Raw genomic sequence first — 24,688 nt, forward strand, 5'->3', positions numbered from 1 at the left:
CTTCACTATGTTGCATAATATTTACGGTTGTGACACAAAGCCAGATCATCTCGGATGCGATTACGAGTAATTAGCGGAGCCAAAACCCAAACAGTTGAATAAAACGCCCAAAACACAGTTGAGAATATAAATACAAAGCAAAGTGATGCAACAGCATGACTCACCTCACATGCTGAATCTGGTGTTTAGGTTGAAATAGCTGAGAAGTGCAGCAGTTTCCGTTTCCAGCCGCAAAACAACTGACTCAGGGGAGATAGTGGCACCCTAGATCGCAGAGATTTTAGGGTTTTTGTTTATCACAGCATGCCAAATGCGACTCAAGTGAAGGACTATATGTGCAACTGATGACAGGAATAGTGCGACAACCACATTGGATAAAGTTTATGTGAGGAACAGCAAATTGTCCTGCCGAGTTATCAGCTTTGCCCCTCAGTGAAATCCATATCAATGTGGAAGGAAGGCTCCTCTCTGCTCCCCCCGTAGCCGGGGAGATAACCAAGGGGGAATAACTCCTGTCACGCTGCTGAACTTGTGTTTTTCTTGTGTTTTTTGTTCTGAAAAAACGAAAAAACAAACGAAAAAACAAGCTGCAGACTTTCACCACATAGTTGATGTCTTGATGTGAGCTCCCAGGGCATTTGTGCATGACTTTGGTTAAAAACCTTAACTCGTGGTCAAAAGGACAGATGTGTGTAAGCTGTTTGTGTATTTTGATGCTGTATGATAGCTATTAAGTTTATCCTACTGTTGGGGCTTTGTTAGAACTGGACTGGGCTAAAAACACCACAGCACTTTACAGGAAGGGCCAGAGTCGTCTCTATTTTTTGAGGCGACTGAGGTCCTTCAACATCTGCCAGAAAATGCTGAGGATTTTCTATGAGTCTGTGGTGGCCAGTGCGATCCTCTATGCTGTTGCATGCTGGGGGAGCAGGCTGAGGGTCGCAGATGCCAACAGACTTAATAAACTGATCCGTAAGGCCAGCAATGTTGTGGGGATGGAGCTGGACTCCCTCAAGGTGGTGTCGGAGAGGCGGATGCTGTCCAAGATAAAGACAATGTTGGATAACACCTCCCACCCACTCCATGACATGTTGGTCAGTCACAGGAGCTCGTTCAGTGAGAGACTGAGATTACCGAAAAGCACCACTGAACGACACAGGAAATCATTCCTGCCTGTGGCCATCTCCCTGTACAACGCATCCACTTAACACACTGTTTGCTGCTACAGCTACACATGTTTCTTTTCCAACTATTTATTTATGAGTGACTTATGTATGTATGTATGTATATATATGTATATATTGTACTATTCTTAGTTAGCGTATTGTCTGTCTTGTCTTAATGTTGGTTTAAAATGGAGCACTGTAACAAAAAATAATTTCCCCCAGGGATCAATAAAGTATTCTGATTCTGATTCTGATTCTGATTAATTGTTTGCGTTATTTAAAAAAAAAAAGAAAGTGTGTGTGTGTGTGTGTGTGTGTGGGAGGGGGGCACCAAAACTGCCTACACACTGCAGCATTCACCCCCCACCAGAATATCCTGGGGGTGGGATGTTATGAAAGGAATGTGCTGGGAATGTCACGTCGTTTTAAAAAGAAGATCTGCAGATGACACTGACCAGATGTTTCTGTGATCTTCAGCTCCCCTTAACATGGAGCGAGGCGTGCAGTGAAACTGTTACAGCTGTTGTAAATGTATAGTCAGTGTGGAGCACTGCAGCGATGGGAATTTTTCTGCCCTCATGAGGTAATAGCCAGTACTGCTCCCTTCAAAAACACTAAAAAAGTTCAGCTCACAAGATTTGTGCAAACATTGGTTAAAACTTATACACGTGAGGTGCACTTGTTGTGTTTGGAAGCTGGATGTGGATATGCCCACTTTGGAAAGAGGAGCTGAGGTTCTGAATCGCAAAGCCACAGAGGAAAGCCGGACGACTCTAACTGTGCAAACCAAACCTTAAAACTATAGCTTCTTTCCCTCATTGTTTATCCTTTGTTTAATGCTGAGTGAAGACGTTTGTATGGAGTCTGTATGGGAGTGTTTTATGAAAAATGTGCGTTCAGGAATGCATTTCAATGCAGCATGGTTAAGACAGCGTGCTGCACTGATTGGTTGTGGAAAAGTTATGAAATTCTTTTCTCTGATGGCAGATTATTTTACTGAGCGATTCAGTAAAGATTTCAACATCAGTGCAGCACAAATCTACACAAAACACTAGCAGCAAAATAAAATAACAGCCAGAGATCAAAGTTTGCTGTTTGAATGTGCAATTTCAGATTGTATCACGCAATCAGCACATGTAAAAAAAAAATCTCTTTAAGCTGTCTCCTGAGGACATTTGTGAGATAAAATCAGAAGCCTAAGAGAACCTAAGAAATGGAGTGTGTCAAATGATAGCTTACGGGTCTGATGTTCAAATCTTTTATGCCAACATGTAAAAAAAAATTCTGATAATGGAGACAGAGGCAAATACTGAAAGCCCCTGGTGAAAAGGAACCTGGTGGTGGTAAGAAATGTAAAAGTCTGATGCTTGGAGTCTATCTTTTAACAATTTGTGCTTTGCTACATTTGCTGTTCTTTTTTTGGCTGCTCTCTGGTTTACATTGAGAGAGTTTGTGTTATTGTCAGGATCTCCGGAGCGACATCCTCACAGAGGCTTTTAATCTCTAAAGCAAACATTACTCATCACTTCCTCTCTCACAGGTTTGTCTCAGTGTCTCTCGCTTGCGTATGTAATGATGTCAGACATATCGAGCAAGTGCTGTCAAAAAGTTAGGCCTTCTGGGAAGAGGGTTGGCACAATGTGTTCCCTCGAACCTATGACACGTAACACCGTGGATACCTAGGCTTGTGAACGTGACTAAGTGTACCACGGAAGAAATCTTTTACTTGGATCCACTCCATCCTTCTTAAAGATGTTAAAAATCTGTGTTTCTTTGCTTGCTCCAACTTCAGTAAACAATTACAAACAATTTGTCATATTGATGGAGTTATGAGAAGGCTCCAGTTTGTGCTTTGCCCAGTAAACATACACAATCTGCCAGGGTACATCATATTGATTTTTCACAGTCTGGACACATTCACACCTGGCATCCAGGCTTAGCAACGACATAAACACGAGTCCAGAGACACGTGAGGCTGTCTGCTGCAAAGAATCTCAGACGTTTCTTGTCCAACGCTGCATTTTGACAGTGAACATTAACACCTCACTCACCTTCTGCAAAAGATCGTGCTCTCTCTGCAGAGTAACACAATCTTCAGTGTTTATTTGGTGAGTTTTTGGTCACTCAAAATTACAAATATCGACAAATATATACAGTGGGGCAAAAAAGTATTTAGTCAGCCACCGATTGTGCAAGTTCCCCCACTTAAAATGATGACAGAGGTCAGTAATTTGCACCAGAGGTACACTTCAACTGTGAGAGACAGAATGTGAAAAAAAATCCATGAATCCACATGGTAGGATTTGTAAAGAATTTATTTGTAAATCAGGGTGGAAAATAAGTATTTGGTCACCTCAAACAAGGAAAATCTCTGGCTCTCACAGACCTGTAACGTCTTCTGTAAGAAGCTTTTCTGTCCCCCACTCGTTACCTGTATGAATGGCACCTGTTTGAACTCATCATCTGTATAAAAGACACCTGTCCACAGCCTCAAACAGTCAGACTCCAAACTCCGCCATGGCCAAGACCAAAGAGCTTTCGAAGGACACCAGGAAAAGTATTGTAGACCTGCACCAGACTGGGAAGAGTGAATCTACAATAGGCAAGCAGCTTGGTGTGAAAAAATCAACTGTGGGAGCAATCATCAGAAAATGGAAGACACACAAGACCACTGATAATCTCAACTGGGGCTCCACGCAAGATCTCATCCCGTGGGGTCAAAATGATCATGAGAACGGTGAGCAAAGATCCCAGAACCACACGGGGGGACCTGGTGAATGACCTGCAGAGAGCTGGGACCAAAGTAACAAAGGTCACCATCAGTAACACACTACAACGGCAGGGAATCAAATCCCGCAGTGCCAGACGTGTTCCGCTGCTGAAGCCAGTGCATGTCCAGGCCCGTCTGAAGTTTGCCAGAGAGCACATGGATGATACAGCAGAGGATTGGGAGAATGTCATGTGGTCAGATGAAACCAAAGTAGAACTTTTTGGTATAAACTCAACTCGTCGTGTTTGGAGGAAGAAGAATACTGAGTTGCATCCCAAGAACACCATACCTACTGTGAAGCATGGGGGTGGAAACATCATGCTATGGGGCTGTTTTTCTGCCAAGGGGACAGGACGACTGATCCGTGTTAAGGACAGAATGAATGGGGCCATGTATCGTGAGATTTTGAGCCAGAACCTCCTTCCATCAGTGAGAACTTTGAAGATGAAACGAGGCTGGGTCTTCCAACATGACAATGATCCAAAACACACCGCCCGGGCAACAAAGGAGTGGCTCCGTAAGAAGCATTTGAAAGTCCTGGAGTGGCCTAGCCAGTCTCCAGACCTCAACCCCATAGAAAATCTGTGGCGGGAGTTGAAAGTCCGTGTTGCTCGGCGACAGCCCCAAAACATCACTGCTCTCGAGAAGATCTGCATGGAGGAATGGGCCAAAATACCAGCTACTGTGTGTGCAAACCTGGTAAAGACCTATAGTAAACGTTTGACCTCTGTTATTGCCAACAAAGGTTATGTTACAAAGTATTGAGTTGTATTTTTGTTATTGACCAAATACTTATTTTCCACCCTGATTTACGAATAAATTCTTTACAAATCCTACCATGTGGATTCATGGATTTTTTTTTCACATTCTGTCTCTCACAGTTGAAGTGTACCTCTGGTGCAAATTACTGACCTGTGTCATCATTTTAGGTGGGGGAACTTGCACAATCGGTGGCTGACTAAATACTTTTTTGCCCCACTGTATGACTGAGAGAGCGATAATTGAAGCCGTACCGGCTCAGATGTTCCCCAGATTAACAAGGTCCAAGGTGTTGAGGAACCAGGACACGCTGATGAGAAGCGGGCTACTGCAACAAGAAGGCATAAGTGGGTGAGGGATGAGAGGCTGCTGCTGGAATGCTACTATGCAACTAACCCCAGTGGAAAGGATTACATGAAGAGGATGTGGGACTGTTGGAATGTTCGATACCCAACATCCAGATTGACAGCAAAACAATTAGTAGCTCAGAAGAAGCAACTGCTGGAGATGGATGAAGTACAACACAAATGCTACGGCAACAGGTAGCCAGGATGTCAGGTCAGGGGGGAGATACCATGACCCCCACCAGAGATTGGGTACCACTATAATGTCTGAATATGAAAGATGAATGTATATTGTGATGTGACTGTGATGTCCCCCTTTGGTTAGTGATGCTTCATCTTTAAAAAAGAATACAATTAAAATGGGGCGATCGTGGCTCAAGAGTTGTCAGTTCATCTTGTAATCGGAAGGTTGTCGGTTCGAGCCCCGGCTCCGACAGTCTCGGTCGTAGTGTCCTTGGGCAAGACACTTCACCCGTTGCCTACTGGTGGTGGTCAGAGGGCCCGGTGGCGCCAGTGTCCGGCAGCCTTGCCTCTGTCAGTGCGCCCCAGGGTGGGTGTGGCTACAATGTAGCCTGCCATCACCAGTGTGTGAATGTGTGCGTGAATGGGTGGATGACTGAGTGTGTAAAGCGCTTTGGGGTCCTTAGGGACTGTAAAGCGCTATACAAATACAGGCCATTTACAATTAAGAGAATTAAGTAAATAAAAATATATAAGAGAATAAAGTTCTTTAAGTATTATTGTTACTATTCCACTGCAGTTTGTATGTTTATTTCATCTCATATTTTTTGCGCAAGTTCTGTGTTTTGATTTCTACCTTGTGGTCCAGCTCGATAACCAGAACCCTCATTATGATGTATAGCTGAGGATTTATGATAAGGTCCTTGAAGGATCCCTCTTCCCTCTAAGGCCCAGACAAATCAGACATGTGTGCTATCTCTGTTTAGGTCATTAAAAGGCACTCTTTTTTTCCTGATTTCAGTTGGGTCTTTCTCCCATCATTCCCATCTGATGTTTGGGTTAATGATGATGCATAATGGGCGTAGAAGGAAAACAAGCCCGAGAAAGCAAAGACTCACCACTTTTATCTACCCGCATATCCCAGTGCTGTGTTTGGAGATGCAGCGGTGGATATCATAGGGCGGTGTTGGTCACTGGTTTGTGTGTTGTGGTTTGAAGCTTGGTTTCCTGGTGATGACTCCAAAAGTAGTTGTGTCTTAAAAACAGCAGACAAAGAGCAATTCTGAGACAGACTGAGAGAAGCAGGTGAATGAGGCAACACATACCCACAAACAGCTGTGATCAGCAGTGCTGACAATTTGCAAGTGTATCCGGCCACTCCATTAGCATGCCTCAACTTCCTTGTTGAAATCCCCAAAAATAAAAAATTAAATCATATTAATATAAACACTAGAAGCTCTTATTCGTGCGAGCCAGCACATTTGCCATAATAAAACCCACATGTTCATCTCCCTAAGAGTCAATATTCTTTTCCCATGTTTGTCTTATGACACTAATCTGATCTAAAGCAGGTGTTCGTTACGTTCTCCTGCGGTGTTGCAGAAAAGTTTTCAGCAAACAGAGGTGGTGAAGTGAGACGGGCTTAGGGGGAGTTGTTTTACAGCAAAGTAGTGGGAAACTGCAGGCCACACATGTAATGCGCTGCAGGCAGAGGAGAACAAGTGCACTGTGGAAGGGTGTGGGCTTATAGTGCTGAAAACAGTCGCTGTTGTTCCCTGTCATTCTTTGAGCCACTTATTGATTTAAAGTGAAATGATTCAGACAAATGGCTGAATTTGATATCAGTAAATAGAGGATTAGACATGACTCAGGTATTTAATGTTGGGCTGACAAAGTTGTACTGTAAATGGCAATAGAGCTATTTATTTGTTGTGACTGTGAGACAGACAGAAATGCATGGAAGCAGAGTAGCTGTGGAGTGTCTGCCCAAGTCTCCAGAGCTGGTCCAAAGCCCTGACAGGCTTTTGGCTGAGCGCCTTACACGTGAGTCTAGCAACAGCTGGAAGATGGGAAAAGAAGGAAGAGAGGAGAAGTGAAAGACAGAGCCAAGGCAGTGCAGGCCAGTTCCCAGGCTCTGGCCTCTGGAGACCCCCGAGAAGAGGAAGCATGGGGGATGGAGGGCCGAAGCCAGCTGCATTGATGTCCCACTGCCAGCAAATAGTTCTACAAAGCTACTCGTTGAATCCTTGATGTGGCTTAAAAGAAACCCGACCTTCCTTCAATGTCAGGAGTATCATCAGTACATTTAAACCTGCTACAACCAACTTCTTTCACTAGTTAAAAGTGAAGTCGCATTTTTTTTTTTAAAAACTGCAGATAATTTATGGTCAAATCTGCACAAGTCTTTAATTCTGTGAGTCCTTTTGGCATCTTTCAGCTAAATTGTGGGTTTTGAGGCCTTTACTGTTAGGAGACACAGCTGGCAGTTGATTTCAGCATAATCAAATCTACGGCACAAACCAAACAGCGGAGCTAGGAACTAGCTTGTGAATACATGTGACTGTTTATATATTTTAAATAAAAGGAGAGCACAGCTGAGACATCTTAAAATGGCCAGATTTCTTGTTTCCCACCCCCAGTGGCCAGAAAAGATCCACCTAAACCCAGTTTCACAAACATGCATTTCTAAGTGATTTTTCCTCTAAGTTACGGGTCGTTTGTTTTTATGTTTCTCCTCATCCTCAGGGCTGTGGTGCATCATGTGGAAAATGTGACTGCAGCGGTGTGAAAGGAGCAAAGGTAAGATTTGTTATTGGATTTTTCATTTATCTCTGTCTATAAACATTTAGATACCGTTGCCCACTTTTCCTTTTCACTTGATGTGATTCATTTGGATGTCAGTTTCCATTTACAGATGCAGTAATTTGACAGCAAATAGAAACAAAAGCCTCTTTTACATTTCAATGGGGTCAGCTCAGAGGGACAAACTGGAGCTGGAGTGCAGTAGGTTCAGTCACGGAGCAAAGACCAGGATGGGAAACAAGAGCAGTTTGAATTAGAGCATGTCCAGACACACAGCTGGCCTGAAGGTCTTATTCCCATCAGACGGATGAGAGCCTTGAGTTGCAGAAACACAAGTGGTGGGGACACCAACCATAAACTGGCTGTGAGCCTTAAAGCTGTCAGTGCTCTGGTATTAGTGTTAATCATGGACTGGAAACATGAAAAAGTTGTATTAGCTGTGTTGGGCAGGGTTATTTTTTTAGTAATTACATGCACTGACCAGCCACTTTGTTAGGTACGCATGTTCACCTGCTCATTAATGGAAATAACAGCAGTAACTCAGTCCATTTGGGCACGCAGACATGGTCAAGATGAGCCGCTGAAGTTCAAACTGGGCTCTTGACCATGTTCATCCATCTTCAACTGGTTTCTTGAACATGAAAATGAGTTCATGACGCTCAAATTGCCTCCACAGTAACCAGGTCTAAATCTGATATTGCACCTTTGGGATGTGGTGCAATGCGAGATTCACAATCACATCTGCAGCAACTGTGTAATGTTGTCGTGTCAACATGGACCAAAATCTCTGAGGAATGTTTCCTGCACCTTGTTAAATGTATGCCATGAAGAATTAAAGCACCTCTAAAGGCATATAATGGTCTAACCCAGTACAAGCAAGGTGTAACTGATAAAGTGGCCAGTGAGTGTAGTTTTTCCTCTCAATAAAAATTTTCTTAGACTTAATTTTCTCTCACCTTAATTAACTAGTAAGGAAAGTCTCAAATATAAATAGCAAACTGACCTTAAAATTCCCCTCCATTGACTCAAGAATCAGCTTAATCAAATCAGGGTTGCAGGGGCGCTGGTGCTTATCCCTGCTGATGGAGGGTGAAAGGCAGAATACACCCTGGACAAACTGGCTGGCCATCACAGGGCTATTACGTAGAGACACAAAACCATTTAAACTAATGTTTAGACCACCAATCAATCAGCGAGCAACGTAACATGCACGTTTTTGGATTGTGGGATGAAGCCTCTGGAAAAAAAAACCGCATACAGGCACAGGGAGCACATGCAAACTCTACACAGAGCACTGTTGCCAATGTGAATGACCAAAGTAATCAACAAAGTCAGCCTACTAGCAGGTATTTCACTTGGAGCCAAATCCAAATATCCAAATTTAACATTATTTGTGTCTGTGATCTATAAATAGATACCTTACTTGCATGCTAACGTTAATCCCGACACACACCCTCTTTCTCCAGAAGAAAGGAAAAGAGGATAAAAATATCTTTTGGACTCTTATTCAATTGAACTATGTGATCCAGTTCAGCACCTTAAAGCATTTAAAAACAAATAAAATAATATCTACAGGTAGCCTAGACTTTGTTTTCTTTTTAGTGCAGCTTGTGCTGCGTGAGCGTACATGTAAACTGTTGGCTCGGTTTTATCAGAGGACTGCAATGTTATCAATCCTCTTAGCGCAACAGTCTGGCCTTTTAAGGCTCACGCTAACATCAACAGTAGCCAAACATTCAGCTGGCTCGACGGCAGCAGATGTACTGATTGTTGTGTTCTGTGGAGTCTGGCCAATCACTGTTGACTCAAAGCACCTCTGTGGTTTGAAAGTTGCTGAAAGGCCTCAAACAGTCTTCCCAAAGTCTCATGCGTGCCTTATTTCCACTGATATCATTTCCTGATGAGGGACAGGAGTTGCTGTGGTAACCCTTATTGTTTAGCATGCAGCGTTTCTCCTCACTGTGGTCAGAGAATGAAAATCAAAGCTAAAACAACAGTTTGAGGGTTGTGCCCTTTTTATTTGTTCTACACTGCTCACTCCTCTCTCCACTGTGAAGGCTCTCTCTTCCTGATGAAACAATGCTGCCATCTAGTGGCAGATAGTGTAATATTTCTGTGTCCATTTAAGCACTGCCAAAGAGAACATGTTGAAACCTGCTTATAAAACTACTAAATATAAAAGCAAAATATATTAATAAAAATATACTTTCTTACTATTTAAATAACATTAAATAAGCTCTCCCATTTGAAATAACTGGTTTAAATATACACAAGCGCTTGAATTTGATTACTTTGGCTGTGTTTCTTTTCAAAATATCATACACGTAAAAATAGTTTTACTACAACCGTGTATCCATACACTGAATACTGTGTATCCAACTACTCTTAACTTTCTGTCTGTAATGTAACGACAATGTAATAACTCCCCCGTAGAGACAGACAGCCTTTCATGCTCATATTCATACTTACAGTCAGGTTAGAATCGCTCATTATTCTATCCCACTGCATGTCTTTGGACTGTGAGAGGAAGCCAGGGTACCCAGAGAACATACAAACTTCACACAGAAAGGCCTCAGGCTGAATTTGAACCCAGTACTTCCTCTGGCTCCCTCTCACTAACTATGTTAGTTGATTTCATCTTCAGTGAGGATTTAAGGGAGTTTATTTATGTGTGTTTTACTTAACTTTGAACTGACTATAGTATTTATTATTTGGTAAATCAAATAATTGGCTTCCCATTGAATTTAGGGTTCGTTTTAAAGTCCTTTTATTGGTTTTTAAATCTTTAAATGGTCTGGCTCCTGTCTATTTATCTGATTTGCTGAAGCCACATGTTCCTCCTCGCTCGCTCCGTTCAGCTGAGCAGCTACTGCTGTCGGTCCCTAAGTCGCGGCTGAAATGCAGAGGAGACCGTGCCTTTTCAATTGCGGCTCCGATGCTCTGGAATAACCTTCCCCTCCAAATTAGACAAGCGTCATCAGTGCAGGTCTTTAAGTCCAGATTGAAAACCTATTTTTATTCCCTGGCTTTTAACTCTGTAGGAAACTGGCACCTTCTTATTTATTTTATTGTATGTAATGATTTTATGGTATTTTTAATTTGGTTGTTGTTTTGATCTGTGTTGTTCAGCACTTTGGTCTGCCTGGTGTGTTCTTAAAGTACTATACAAATAAACGATGATGATGATGATGATGATGATGATGATAAATCATGCAATTTTCAAAATGTCTTGGAATCTATTGTTGAAACAGTTTGAGCATGAAAATAATTCAAAGTTAATGTGTAGGTTTATTTTTTTGCACTTGTGTTAAACTTTTACTATAACTGTGTGCATGACAGGGTGAGCTTGGGTATCCTGGTTCTCAAGGTAATATGGGATTCCCAGGGACTCAGGGACCTGAAGGGCCTCCAGGGCCAATGGGCCCCAAGGTTAGTACAAACATTTACTGAGATACTTCAAGGCTTCATCTGGTTTGTATGACCAGTTTTAAGCTGCTGTTTTAAATGAAATGTGAAAATGTTTATATTTTGCATGAGAAAAGTTAAGATCTTTAAAATGTGTTGTTAAAATCTTAATATATGAAGTCCAGAATCATGTAGGGAAAGAAAAGCTTAAAATCCTAAATATGCCAACCAGTTATTGTTATCTGTCATAATATAAGCTGATTGCTTAGTACCTGATGTAAATGCCTTTATTAGCCTTAAGTAACCCTAATGTGGCTTGGCTTAACTAATAAATCACCTAGTTGAAAGAAAAAACACTAGATTTGTATTCCATAAAGGGTTTTAAGTCAGATTTTTATATAATTAATTTAACTGTGATGTTTTTTGGGATTTTTTTTGTCTCTTAGGGAGATGTTGGTGAGTTCGGGGCTCCTGGATTGAAAGGAGTCAGAGTGAGTAACTAACCGTTAATAAAACTGTATAAAGTATACGGTGTCAAGTATAAGTTGCACACTCTAAAGTTGTCATCCCAACATTTAGAATGTGTTGCAGTTGTTGTCTTGTCACTAGAGGGTAAACCTATCTCATGTTTGTGACTTTGCAGGGACCTACTGGTCTGCCAGGTTTCCCAGGCAACCCAGGACTTCCAGTAAGTTGCTTAGATCTGCTTCCTGTTTCACACTCTGAATGCTGCCAAACAAACTCTCTTAAACTGTCTGTTTCTACCCCTCCATTCATAGGGCATCAATGGACACGATGGTCCACCCGGTGCGCCAGGTATCCCAGGATGCAATGGGACAAAAGTATGCCATTTATATACTTAAATACTTTTCACACACTTGTGTATTTGTCACATTATTTTCACCCTACTTGTGCTTTCTGGCTTTGCTGTGTTTCTGTTTCAGGGAGAAAGAGGAAGAGATGGAACTTCAGGTTTTCCTGGTCCTCAAGGGATACCTGTAAGCACTGACGATCGGCCTCCATAGATAGTGAAAACTAGACATTTTTCTAGGAAAAACCAGATTTATTTTGATTGAAAAATAAAGCCAGTTGAGGTGGTTCTTGGATATTCACGAGTTGAAGTATTCCAGGGCAGACCCAGGAGATGTTATATATCTTGACTGGCTTGGGAATGACTTGGATGAGCTGGAAGAAGTGGCCGTTTGGGCTCAGAATCCTGCCCCCGTGACTTTAACTGGAATACGATAGAAACAATCTAAGCATTAGTTTCGAGTTACAAATAATCTACAAGGCAGCAAAAAATTAAATAAAAATAAAAATGACAAAAAATCAACAAAGTAATGTTTCTCAATGCAAATAGTATCCCTGTGAGAAAATACAATTACTAGATGATTTATTTCTTTTTCATTCTTTTCTCAGGGAATACCGGGACTTCCTGGAATGAAGGTGAGCTAAAATTTATTTTTCATGTTTTTGCTTATGAGTAAATGTGTCAAACACAAAAAGTTTATCCAGTTTTTCAATAAGACATATTCTTTCAACTATATAAAATTCTTTTGTCTCCTGCAGGGTGACCCTGGTGGTTTGATGGGAATTGTTCCCATGAAAGGAGAGAAAGGATATCCCGGCACACCTGGCCGACCTGTGCGTAGTGCACATGTGTTTGTGAACATACAGTCATGTGTTCATATACGCTGAATAAAAGTAGTAACAGCCTGAAGTAATACAATGAATGTTCTTCCCACAATATTCATTCCCAGGGACAAACTGGCAACCCCGGACCTATTGGGCCTACAGGACCTCCTGGCTATGAAGGACCCAGAGTAAGCAACCTGTGCAGTGATGCCCATCTTAAAAAAGCCATTCAAAGACTTAACTTTCTAAGAAATATTAGAAGCACATCTGTGTTCCTAATTATACAAAAAGCACCTTTAAGAAAACAGTCCTTCTAGATTTTCAATTAAATGCAATTACTGAATGTGTTATTACAATTTTTCTTTGACTAACTTAATAACTGTTTTACAGGGTGATCCTGGCCCTCCCGGCCCTCCTGGACCGATGGTGAGATTACTGATCAGTACACTGTCAAGACTGATAAACTGTACAATCAAGGTTTCTGACTTGAGAAACTGCATGAGAGTGTAACTGTTTGATCTCCTTATAGGGAGATAAGCTGGCCTTTGAGGGTGAGAAAGGAGAAAAGGTAAGATTTATGTTTCAAATAAATAAGAAGCAAAAAGTGTTAAATGTCAAAATAGCATAGAGGAATTTGACCTTCAGCAGAAAGCATTCCGTTTGGCTTTTTCATGCAATTTTCTCGTGCTTGCTGCACTAAATTAAGAGGCAAACTCGGGTCAGCATTAGCAAATATACAAGATATAACAAATATCTCATTACAACTGTTGTTAATGATAAACTGTTACATAGCACGCTGAAGTTATTGCTGTACCATTTAGCATGTCTTTTTATTAACCTTATTTTTGTAGGGTTCTTGTTGCCCCAGTCACATCCTGTTACAGATGTTTCTTTCTGTGTTATAACTGTATACTACATATGGAGTCAGAAATGGCGCATTTAGACGAGAGCATAAAATACACCCAATGTTAGCAAGAAAAACTTGAATTTCGGCTTCATAGGTACTCTTAGACTTGGTAGACTACACTACACAGTGAGTCACATTAAGTGTCCAATAACTGCACTGCAAATGCTTCAAAAACCTCCAGTACCACATCTGCACAGTATCTTTAAAATGAGAAGCATCCTGTCTGACAGTGATGCTGAACAACTAGTTCATGCATTTATTACTTCAAGGCTGGACTATTATAATTCATTATTAGCAGGTTGTCCTAAAAGATCTCTAGAAGTCCAGCAGTTAATCCAAAATGCTGCAGCTCCCTGAGTGCTTGAGGTGACAGCTGTTGTGAGATGGCACTATATGAATATACCTGAACTGAACAGACACATTAGCAAAAAAAAAAACCAAAAACCTTTGTGCCCGGGGCTTCATGGCTTTTCAGTGGCTGAGCAGCTCCTCCATAGTCAATTACTAACTGAAATTACAAGTTTTAATTTGTTTTGATGTTTGACATTTATATTCTTAACTATTTGACTGTGGCCCTTATTTTTATCTCCCCTGCAGGGGGACAAAGGACTTCAAGGCCCACCTGGCCCTCCTGGACCAACATCATTCGAACAGAAAGGATCACAAACGGTTGTTCGTGGGCCACAGGTACTCAGCCACGCCACAGATATCGCTCTGTTCTTGTCTGTGATTAAACAAATCATTGCTTGAAATGAAAAAACAAAGATGACATAGATTCTGTTTTGTCTATTCTGAATATTGCTCTGTTTTAATTCTTGAAGGGGTTCAAAGGAGAAGCAGGAGAGAAAGGCGACAAGGTTAGTATTTTTACTTCAAAGACTAAAGTGTAAAACTTGCTATTATATATGCAAGCTATTTGATATCTATTACATTGCTTTTGACACACTTGACTCCCTTTCAGGGCTTCTGCATCCCATATCAGCACGGAGTCAAAGGCGATATCGGCCCAGATGGACCACCGGTAAGTGGAAATTTGTCTGTGTGTGTCGTTACTGTTGGATGGTGTAATTGTGTGATACCTAAACTTTTTTGTCCTAAAAAAAGAAACAATAAAATATTTGTTTCTGTAATTAAGGGTAAACCTGGCAAGGATGGAGACAATGGGCTACAGGTAACAATAATTTACAGCAATAAGCACTCTAAATGCTGTTATCTTTTATTACATAACATATAATTCCTAAAGTACAAGATATTCTCATACAGGGAGAAAGAGGCTTTCCTGGAGGCCCAGGATACCCTGGTTTACAGGTAAGTATTCCAGCTAATTGGATATTATAGTCAGTGCTTTAGTCTGGAATTATGAATGAAGGGATTATGACTGTTTTGGTTCATTTTAGGGTGAAAAAGGAGAAAGGGGACCACCTGGTGAGGTATGTGATTCTTCTCTTTCCCATTTTTACTCTTTAAGTAAGATTATTGAAATGGAACAGTCCTTTCTTGTTTTGGGTGGTTGTGGTTGAGGAAGTAGAGCAGGTCATCTGCAAATCGGAAGGTTGGTAGTTTGATCCCTGGCTGCTCCAGTCTCCATGTTAATGTATCCTTGGGCAGGACACATCAGAGTGTGAATGGTAGATAGAAAGTACTTAGATGCAGAAAAATGTGCTTAGGTGAGAAATGAGACATGTTGTGTAGAAAAGTGCTATCGAAGAATGTCCAATTCACCGGTTTTAAGGGCCACTGGAAAACCCACGCTTCAAGCTGCTTTTAAGGCTACATATAGTCTGTTGCAAAAGTTTTCACTGGCCCATCCAAATCATTGAAAACAGGTATTCCACTCACTTCCATGGCCACAGGCATATAAAATCAAGCACCTAGGCATCCAGACTGCTTCTACAAAAATGTGCCAGAGAATCGGTCGCGCTCAGGAGCTCAGTGAATTCCAGCATGACACCGTGATAGGACGCCATCTATGCAACAAATCCAGTCATGACATTTTCCTCACTAATACGTATTAAACAGTCAACTGTTATTGGTATTATAACAAAGAGGAAACACCTGGGAATGACAGCAACTCAACGTAACAAGTTCTCTGGAGTAATGAATCACACTCCTACAGATAGCAATCCCACGGACTGCAGTGTGCCAGGTGTAAAGTTTGCTGGAGGGGGGATTATGGTGTGGGGTTGTTTTTCAGGAGTGGGGCTTGGCCTCTTAGTTCCAGTGAAAGGAATTCTTAATGCTTCAGCACACCAAGACATTTTGGATAATTTCACACTCCCAGCTTTGTGGGAACAGTTTGGGGATGGCTTGTTCTTGTTCCAACATGACTGTGCACCAGTGCACAAAGCAAGGCCCATTTAGACATAGATGAGTGAATCTGGTGTGTGAGAACTTGACTGGCCTGCACAGAGTCCTGACCTCAACCCAAAAGAACACCTTTGGAATGAATTAGAGCAGAGACAGTGAGCCAGGCCTTCTTGTTCAACATCACTGTCTGAGCTCACAAATGCACTTTTGGAAGAATAGTCAAAAACTCCCATAAACACTCCTAAACCTTTTTGGAAAGTCTTCCCAGAAGCTGCAAAAGGTGGACTGATATCACATTAAAGTCTATGGATTAAAAATGTGATGTCACTCAAGTTCAAGTGAGTGAAGGCAGTGAATATGATAAATTGCAGTTGTACCTTATAGCTCGTACCCCTCAGAACAACACTGTTATGGTCATGTTATGTCTCACATCAACTAGTGTTAATTTTATGTGTAATATCTTGTCTGTTTGGCAGCAGAGCTCGGCTCTTCTAGAAATAATCTGCCATCCTTGTGTAGCCTCTGGAGGTAGATTCATAGCATTGACCAAGATCTAGCTGTTTGCATTGGAAAATTTGTGATTTTAAGAGTGAAGAAGAGCTTTTGTAATAGTACTTTGATCACCGTATAAGGAGGTACAATTTAGAGAGGCGATGACGGATCTTTCGCAGGTGTGGTTAGATGTGCATGGTGATTTTTGTCTTATGATGACTTCCACAAACTATTATTTGGATTTATGTGGAATGATTGTACAGCGTATACCTTTAAAGATTTTAGAAGATAAGATCTGTGTGGATAAGTTTGAATCAATTTTGATTTTTCTCTAATCCACACAGAGTCAGAAGTACATATTGAGGGTCAAACATATACAAACCGTCACTGAAAACCTTTAATAAGCAGTGTTGATGCTTCTCCAGTGTCTTAACTTGACAAGGCCTATTAACTTCCCACGTTGATCATGACTGGCTACAACTGTTAGTTTGTCTTTGAAGCATAAAAAGGATTAGCATAGATGTGGGTTCACCTACATAGATTTAAGTGACATGAAAGTTAAATAAATCCTGACATTATGCAATTTTATTAATTATGCAGGGTGTTGGCCCTCGTGGCGCTCCTGGTTCCCCAGGTTCAAAAGGAGAGAAAGGTAAAAGCATGATATAATATGTTATCAAATCCACTAAAGCACACTCATGAACTCCATTGTGAATCTGTGATCACTCTGGTGTTTTCCCTTTCCTCATGCTTTCTTCTTAATCTATAGGTTTTCCTGGTCCTCGGGGAGAGCCGGGTCTAACAGGTATAAATAAACTCATAATCTTTTTTTAAACAGCAAAACATGAAGCCTTCACATCTTAGTTATAAACACGCTAATCTTAATAAGACACCTGATGACTTTCCTGTTCTGTATTTCAGGCAGACACATTGAAGGGCCTCGTGGAGAGAAGGGAGACAAAGGAGAGGTGGGTGAAAAGGGAGACAGAGGTGTGGAAGGAGAGCCTCTTGTCGGACCTCCAGGACAACCGGGGAACCCTGGTCCTCCTGGACCACCCGGACCACCAAGTATGTCTGATCTTTGAATGACGCAATCATTTTATTATATGAGAATAAGGGAAACGTCAATACAATCTGTATCTGCCAGTTTTTGTTAAACAATCTAATGTACGTGTGTGTGCCTTTGTCTGTGTGTTTACAAGTCAACCCTGGTGAATGTAACATTCAGAAGGGGAATCGTGGCCTACCTGGACCTCCAGGGTTACAAGGGGAAGTGGGACAGAAAGGTAAGGACAGCAGCTGCTACTGGTGACATATCTATTTAGATTAAATATAAATGTGTCTGTTTCCAAGGGACTGCTGAAAAACGCTTTATGTAAAACATAATTTTTTAAATTGCTGTTTCTGCAAACTGTTTCAGGTGACAAAGGGGATACGTGTGTTCAGTGTGAAGGCACTGTCACACCTGGATTACGTGGTCCTCCAGGTCCTAAAGGAGACACAGGTGAGTTAAATGTGGTCACATTCAAATTTGAAGTATATTTTTAAAAAAATGGTCATGTCCAGTCTGCAAACTCTGCAGACTCGTTTGGAAATGTAAAAAGCCAGAAGCAGCAGGAGTAAAACACTACAAAGAAAAAACAGAAATAAAGAGTAAGGGCAAGACAGACATGTTATATACACACAGAAGGGTAATCAAGAATTGGAGCTAGGTGAGGAAAACAAGACATAGCTGAACTAAATCAGAAGAAGTGTCAGGAAGCGCTGTGTGGCAGGCAGGAGTTGGACTCAAAATGCAGGTACTCAGGCACGAGGTTTAAACACAAAGAACTCAGCTTTATTTGCTGGCAGGGAAAAAGTATACAAAAGCAAACTAAACTGGAAAAATCACAACCCAAACTCACAGGGAGACACAAGGCGATCCACACAGCATGAGGGACGACACGACACGACACTGACTCAGAGAAACACAGGGTTTAAATACACTGGGAAGTAACGAGGGGAATGAGACACAGAAGGAGGGCACAGCTGGGAGAAATCAGAACTGACGAGACAAGGAAGCAAAGCAGAACACATTCACATAAGACACAGACCTTCAAAGTAAAACAGGAAGTATAACACGGAGATGCGAACTTGACATGGTGGAGACAGCAGCTAAGAAACAGACATACAGTAACCCATAAAGCAGAGGACTCTAAGAACCAAAATACACAGAGGGAAATACTAAGCTTGGAACACAAGATACTAGACTCGAGGGAGTAACAAAAGACCAACCATGAGAACATAATTCACAATACAGAGTGACAGAAAACACAAGAAACTCGAAACATGCAAAGACACAGACCAAGAAACACAGACTTACAAAGAACAGAGGGGGCACAGAGAAACAGTAAAGTAAGTAAAAAAACAAAACAAAAAAACAAAAAGCAGATAAAAAAACAACAACAAACAAAGACTCAAGAAATTCAGGTGAAACTAATAAGCACAGGAAAGACAAAAGCTGCAGGCAAATAGTCTAAAAAAAGATCTCTTTTGTCTTTTCCTTTTCCTTGGACTTGAGGTTAAGGAGAAACGTGAAGAAGAATGAATAAAGAGTTGGGAAAAGCAAATTCAACAGCACCAACACGCATGCTCATTTTCCTTAGATGCTTTGTTAGAGGTGTTGTTACAGTATTGTTTCATGCAGGTCAAATAAATGGGAATCACCAATGTTGAGGTTGAAATATTAAAATGAAATATATGTACTATGAGCTGAAATGTTTGCCCACTCTGATGATCACATTAGATCTGACCAAGACATGAGCACTCTGACGAAAGCAAGAGTATCACTGTCAAAGCCTGTAATTAAGAAAACGCTTTCATAAATGTAAACAAAGAGTGTTTACAACGACAGTACGGAGAAAGAGACAAATGGCTCATGAAGCACAGTGGAGGCAACGTTAGGACTGCCAGCTGAACCGGGTCACTAACATTTACTGATGATGTGACTGCTGATAGAAGTAGCTGGATGCCTTCTGAAGGCTATATCCTCTGCTTAGATACAAATGCTAATGTTAGTGATAAAATGCTAAATGCTGCAAACAGTACAAAGCAACCAGTAACTGAAATCAGCTGCAGTAAAGCTTTATGCAGCTGCAGTATTGTCAAGAAACATCTGGCCCTAACTATATTTTTGAACATTTATTTTGTTTTCTCATTTATTTTGTTTTTTTCCTCAACTTTTCACAGTTGTGGCAGTCATTGGTTTCACTATTCCTTTTTTCTGTGTTTTACCCATTCAAATGAGTATTTAATAAATTAAAGATGCACAATGTCCATTTTCACTTCAGGACCTCCTGGTGTAGTAGGCGGTAAAGGACAAAAGGGTATTCCTGGACAACCTGGACAACCTGGACAACCTGTGAGCAGAATATTATTTGAGACACCAATGACAGAATCAGCTTAGGCTGATTTTTCTTTCACAGTTTCACTGAGAAAAAAATAGATCATGAACAGCAGTGTACTTTTTTTCCCTTTTTTCTTTTTTTACCTGTCTGCAGGGTGCTCAAGGAAATCCTGGATTAAGAGGGGCTCCTGGTGCTGTTGGTGAACCAGGGGACATTTTTGTTGCTCCTGGTCTGAAGGGGGACAAGGGTCTGCCTGGTCGTAATGGATTACCTGGACGGCCCGGGCTGGATGGAATACCAGGAAGAGATGGTCCCACAGGATTTCCTGGCCTGAAAGGAGAACCTGTAAGTGACATCAGTGTAAAATTGCTGTGCAACCTTTTACTATCGTCTCTGGCGTTATTCACTATAACTATGTGACGACAGGGCTTGGAATAGAAACCTAATTCTGAAAAAGCTAAGATGCTATTTAAAATATAAGGAAAAATAGAATGCAATGCAAATCTCATAAAGGGGATACAATTTTAAGAAAAATTTGACCTCATTTTTAGTTTTAGTTTGATGGAAGCAACACGTCTCAAAGATGGTGGGGCAGGTTCACATTTACCTCTGTGTCGCATCATCTGTGAGGAGACCAGCTGATGCACTTTTGGGACTTTTGTTCCATTATTGTGTCATATGGGATTGCAGCTGCTCAAGAGTTCTGGGTCATTTTTGTTGTACTTTTCGTGACATTGTACTCCAGATGTTTTAAACTGATGAAAGGTCTGGTCTGCAGGGAGATGAGTTCAGCACCTGGACTCTTCTACTAAGAAGCCATGATGCTGTAATAGATGTGGTTTAGCATTTTCTTGCTGAAATATGCAAGGGCTTGTGTTGCTCTACAACCTTTTAGCACTGATGGTGCCCTTTCCAGATGTTTAGTTTCCCAATTTTATAGGCACCAATGCAACTCAAAACCGATCAAGATAAAGTCTCGATCAGATAACACGCCAGAGGACACAATGTCCATGACTCTCTCTCTCTAACGTGTCCTTTTTATACCCGGTCATGTTGCTGACCGGTTGTCATTCAAATTGATTAGTTGCAAAATCATGGTACATCTTTTTTGTACCACTTGCTTTTCCTGCCTTTTTCACCCCCTTCCTAATTTTTTGAGATTCTTCGCTGCTGTCAAATTCAAAATGTGAGAGCAGGTCACTCTGTGATTGCTGCATTCTCAGTGAAGTGTTTATTCGTTTTAACTTGTGGTTGGCTTTTCTAAAAGAAAAGTGACATACATTTTCACCAATCTTCTCCTCAGGCCAGAGAGGGCATCAAGGGTGAACGTGGACCAGATGGTGATCCCGGTCCTATTGGCCCTCTAGGAGAGAGGGGTCCGCCTGGTCTGCCAGGCTTTGGCCGACCAGGACAGACTGGAGATAAGGGCAGTCAGGGGAATCCAGGAGTTCCTGGACAACCTGGACGACCTGGTAAGCATGAACTCTGAAACCCAGGTTTGTGATACTGCACTTGCACACTGATTGATAACATACCTTGTGTCCACCAGGTACGAAAGGTGAGCCAGGGAAAGGTGTGAGCACTCCTGGTCCTCAGGGCGTACCCGGACCACGAGGAGAACCAGGCAGAGAGGGACCTATAGGTGAGCAACATAGTAAACATGATTTCATTTAACTCCAATTAAAAACATGTTTTCTGTATTTGTTTTTAATTTTGTGTTAATTAATACCATGGAAGGGCAAAATATGATCCAAAAAATTCATGTATATGTAAAAATAGTTTGTTTCGTTTACTATACAATTTGTTGTTGGCTGCAGGTGACAAAGGCCTTCCAGGAGACGAAGGGTTGCCCGGTTTTCCAGGAGAAAAGGGTGAACAAGGACCTCCTGGGATTGGATTTCCAGGCCCAACTGGCCCTAAAGGTGAGTTATTTCATAATATTGACTACAACCCTCCTTTCTAAGTATCATGGAGCAAAATGTATACAGGGTTTGTACATGAGGTAAGCGATACAGAACTTAGAGAAACATTTTTTTTCATGTTTGTAGGAAGCAGTGGAATTCCAGGAGCCCCCGGATTACCAGGAGAACCAGGAAGATCAGGAAAGGATGGCACAACAGGATCTCCTGGTCCACGTGGACCAAAGGTTTGGATTTGTCACTATTTATAAATCTAATTATACTTGTAGAAAGCAAAAGCAAAGTATCACTGGATATAGAGCGACTAACTTTAGAGATTTAACTCCCAGGTGAATCAGTGTCAGTGCTTATTTGGATAACTTACAGGGTGAACCTGGACGGGGACTTCCAGGTCCCAAAGGTTCACAAGGCCACCAAGGAATTCCTGGCTTCCAGGGAGAGAAGGGCAGCATTGGATACCCTGGTGTTCCTGGACGAGAAGGACATGCAGGCCCACCTGGACCTCAGGGTCTCAAAGGTATGGCAGGATTATTACAAATTTGCTCTGAAGCTATTTTTGCAATTAATTGATGCTGAAAAGTTCCATCTTCGGTACCAAGACCATTATTTTTTTCTTTTTAAAAATAGGTGATGTGGGACCTCCTGGACTTCCAGGACTGGTTGGCAAATCCGGTCCTCCAGGAAAAGGATTGCCTGGACCTCCTGGACTACAGGGACCTCCTGGAGAGCCTGGTCCTCATGGTGAGCTACAACTCAGCAGAAAAAAAATATTATTTTTCTTGCAAGATAATCTGTACCATCTCACAAAGAAATCCATAGGGCAAGATAATAAAACAATCATGGCTGTATATGCAGTTTCAAGTCCTGTGCATGCTACTTTGACACCATAATAGAAAGCTGAAACTCAGAACAGAAGCAAAGCAAATTAATGTGATTAGTGCTGTAGAAATCAAATGTGTTTATGTGTGTGTCCTGTCCAGGTGGGGAAGGTGTAAAGGGGGAGAAGGGCTACCCAGGTCCTCCTGGTCTAGACATGCCAGGGCCTCAGGGAGAGAAAGGGAACCTTGGGTTTCCAGGAGTACCAGGTACTAAAGGACTGCCAGGGCCTGCAGGTTTACCAGGCAGGGATGGACTCATTGGAAACCAAGGTAAGACAAACAATCCTTTTGGACATTTGTGTGGCGGGATTTGTATGACAGTATTTTTTTTTTTGCTCATTATATTTTTTATTTAAAGGGTCAGTTTGTGAAAAAGTAAAAAATATATTTTTTAATGAACATAATTTACAGTTTACCATCTTTACTGCTCCCACAATGAACTAGATACACTGAGGTTGTTTCAAGGTGTAACTGCTTACGTGTCAAGCTGTTGTCAGTAACTTTTAACACCTTCTGTGCATGTTTCAAATTAAAAATCTTCAAAGTAAGGATATAAGGATAACAATGTTTTTAGTATGAAATATATCCACAGAAATGTTGAGCTTTACTGCCAGTTTCCCCACTAACTAAAGAAAATAACCACAGAGCTTGGAATTAATAAACGAATGAGAAACTAATGAGAAAAGGGTTTCTGATGGAAAAGTTGAAGCTATATCCAATGCATCACATTGCATTTATGTCATTTTAAAATTTGATTACGATGTAGTGTGTTTTCCTGACGTGACACAAGCTTATTTAAAGCATTTTCACCCATTTAATCTTTTAGGTGTTAAAGGTGAAATGGGATTAATGGGAACACCTGGAATACCGGGATATCCTGGGCCTCCCGGTACACCTGGATCTACTGGTCCGAGAGGTGAGGAATGCCAAATATAAAAACTCATGTTTTTTCTATTCCATGTCTCACAATTTAGGCCAGGGGTAGGGAACTTCAGGCCTCGAGAGCCAGTGTCCTGCCAGTTTTAGATGTGTCCTTGATCCAGCACAGCTGATTTAAATGGCTAAATTACCTCCTCAACATGTCTTGAAGTTCTCCAGAAGCTGGTAATAAACTAATCATTTGATTCAGGTGTGATGACCCAGGGTGAGATCTAAAACCTGCAGGACACCGGCTCTCGAGGACTAACGTTCCCTACCCCTGATTTAGGCTATTTGTGGTTTATTCATCAGTAGCAGTTCAATTAAATTGAGTGTTTTGTATATATAGTGCCAAACCACAACAACAGTCACCACAATAAAAATGTCTTTTTCCTTCCATTCCTCTCAGGTGATCCTGGTCTTACTGGACCAAGAGGTGATATTGGAGAGCCTGGACTAAAAGGTGACAGAGGAGAGCCGGGTGTTCAGGGACCTCCTGGGAACATGAGTGATGTTGACATGGAGCACATGAAGGGAGTGAAGGGAGACAAAGGAGACATAGGTATAAAACAACATATGCGTCTTTTTAGAATTTGTTCACATTTATTTATTTACAAACAAACCCATTTTTGAATCTGTATATTTGCCTATAGTTTAAGGAATACTTTTTTTACTTTTAGGTAGCCCAGGGACCAGTGGAGTGAGGGGCATACCTGGATTGCCAGGAGATCCTGGAATGCCAGGGAAAGATGGAGAGCCTGGATTACCTGGAAAACCTGGTGAGTTATCTGACCAGAACTTCAATTTGTGCTATTGCATTATTTTTATATGTGCTAATTTTTAAGCAAGTGTAATTGTAATGTTATTGATATTTTTCAGGTGACAAAGGAGACTCTGGCGAACCTGGAGAGCCTGGTGGTATGGGACCACCTGGACCGAAGGGTGGTGCAGGGGAGATGGGAGTACCAGGTAGAGGCACACGGATAATACACAAATTGTGAGAATGAATGTATGGGTACAAGCCTGTAATAAATGTGTT

General features: G+C 41.4%; 1 protein-coding gene across 1 annotated transcript in view; it reads left to right on the top strand.

Annotated features, from left to right (window-relative positions):
- Positions 1-24,688, top strand: part of col4a1 (collagen, type IV, alpha 1) — a 50,828-nt gene that overhangs the window by 14,865 nt on the left and 11,275 nt on the right. The window contains exons 2-36 of the mRNA XM_086266358.1: positions 7,746-7,799; positions 11,142-11,231; positions 11,654-11,698; positions 11,851-11,895; positions 11,987-12,049; positions 12,152-12,205; positions 12,627-12,653; positions 12,777-12,851; positions 12,968-13,030; positions 13,233-13,268; positions 13,372-13,410; positions 14,347-14,436; positions 14,571-14,606; positions 14,711-14,770; positions 14,885-14,920; positions 15,013-15,057; positions 15,147-15,179; positions 17,149-17,200; positions 17,318-17,353; positions 17,470-17,616; positions 17,751-17,834; positions 17,969-18,052; positions 19,878-19,948; positions 20,088-20,279; positions 21,238-21,406; positions 21,484-21,576; positions 21,752-21,856; positions 21,983-22,080; positions 22,220-22,370; positions 22,481-22,594; positions 22,834-23,001; positions 23,558-23,647; positions 24,059-24,211; positions 24,330-24,428; positions 24,529-24,618. Of these exons, the coding sequence (XP_086122484.1) occupies positions 7,746-7,799; positions 11,142-11,231; positions 11,654-11,698; positions 11,851-11,895; positions 11,987-12,049; positions 12,152-12,205; positions 12,627-12,653; positions 12,777-12,851; positions 12,968-13,030; positions 13,233-13,268; positions 13,372-13,410; positions 14,347-14,436; positions 14,571-14,606; positions 14,711-14,770; positions 14,885-14,920; positions 15,013-15,057; positions 15,147-15,179; positions 17,149-17,200; positions 17,318-17,353; positions 17,470-17,616; positions 17,751-17,834; positions 17,969-18,052; positions 19,878-19,948; positions 20,088-20,279; positions 21,238-21,406; positions 21,484-21,576; positions 21,752-21,856; positions 21,983-22,080; positions 22,220-22,370; positions 22,481-22,594; positions 22,834-23,001; positions 23,558-23,647; positions 24,059-24,211; positions 24,330-24,428; positions 24,529-24,618 (2,887 nt within the window). The remainder of the gene's footprint in view (positions 1-7,745; positions 7,800-11,141; positions 11,232-11,653; positions 11,699-11,850; positions 11,896-11,986; positions 12,050-12,151; positions 12,206-12,626; positions 12,654-12,776; positions 12,852-12,967; positions 13,031-13,232; positions 13,269-13,371; positions 13,411-14,346; positions 14,437-14,570; positions 14,607-14,710; positions 14,771-14,884; positions 14,921-15,012; positions 15,058-15,146; positions 15,180-17,148; positions 17,201-17,317; positions 17,354-17,469; positions 17,617-17,750; positions 17,835-17,968; positions 18,053-19,877; positions 19,949-20,087; positions 20,280-21,237; positions 21,407-21,483; positions 21,577-21,751; positions 21,857-21,982; positions 22,081-22,219; positions 22,371-22,480; positions 22,595-22,833; positions 23,002-23,557; positions 23,648-24,058; positions 24,212-24,329; positions 24,429-24,528; positions 24,619-24,688) is intronic.

Source organism: Aulonocara sp. 'chitande type north' Nkhata Bay, linkage group LG16 (genome assembly GCF_057382095.1).
Source record: "Aulonocara sp. 'chitande type north' Nkhata Bay isolate Kocher_YH1m ecotype deep benthic linkage group LG16, A_spYH_male_GT1.1, whole genome shotgun sequence".
NCBI lineage: Eukaryota > Metazoa > Chordata > Actinopteri > Cichliformes > Cichlidae > Aulonocara > Aulonocara sp. 'chitande type north' Nkhata Bay.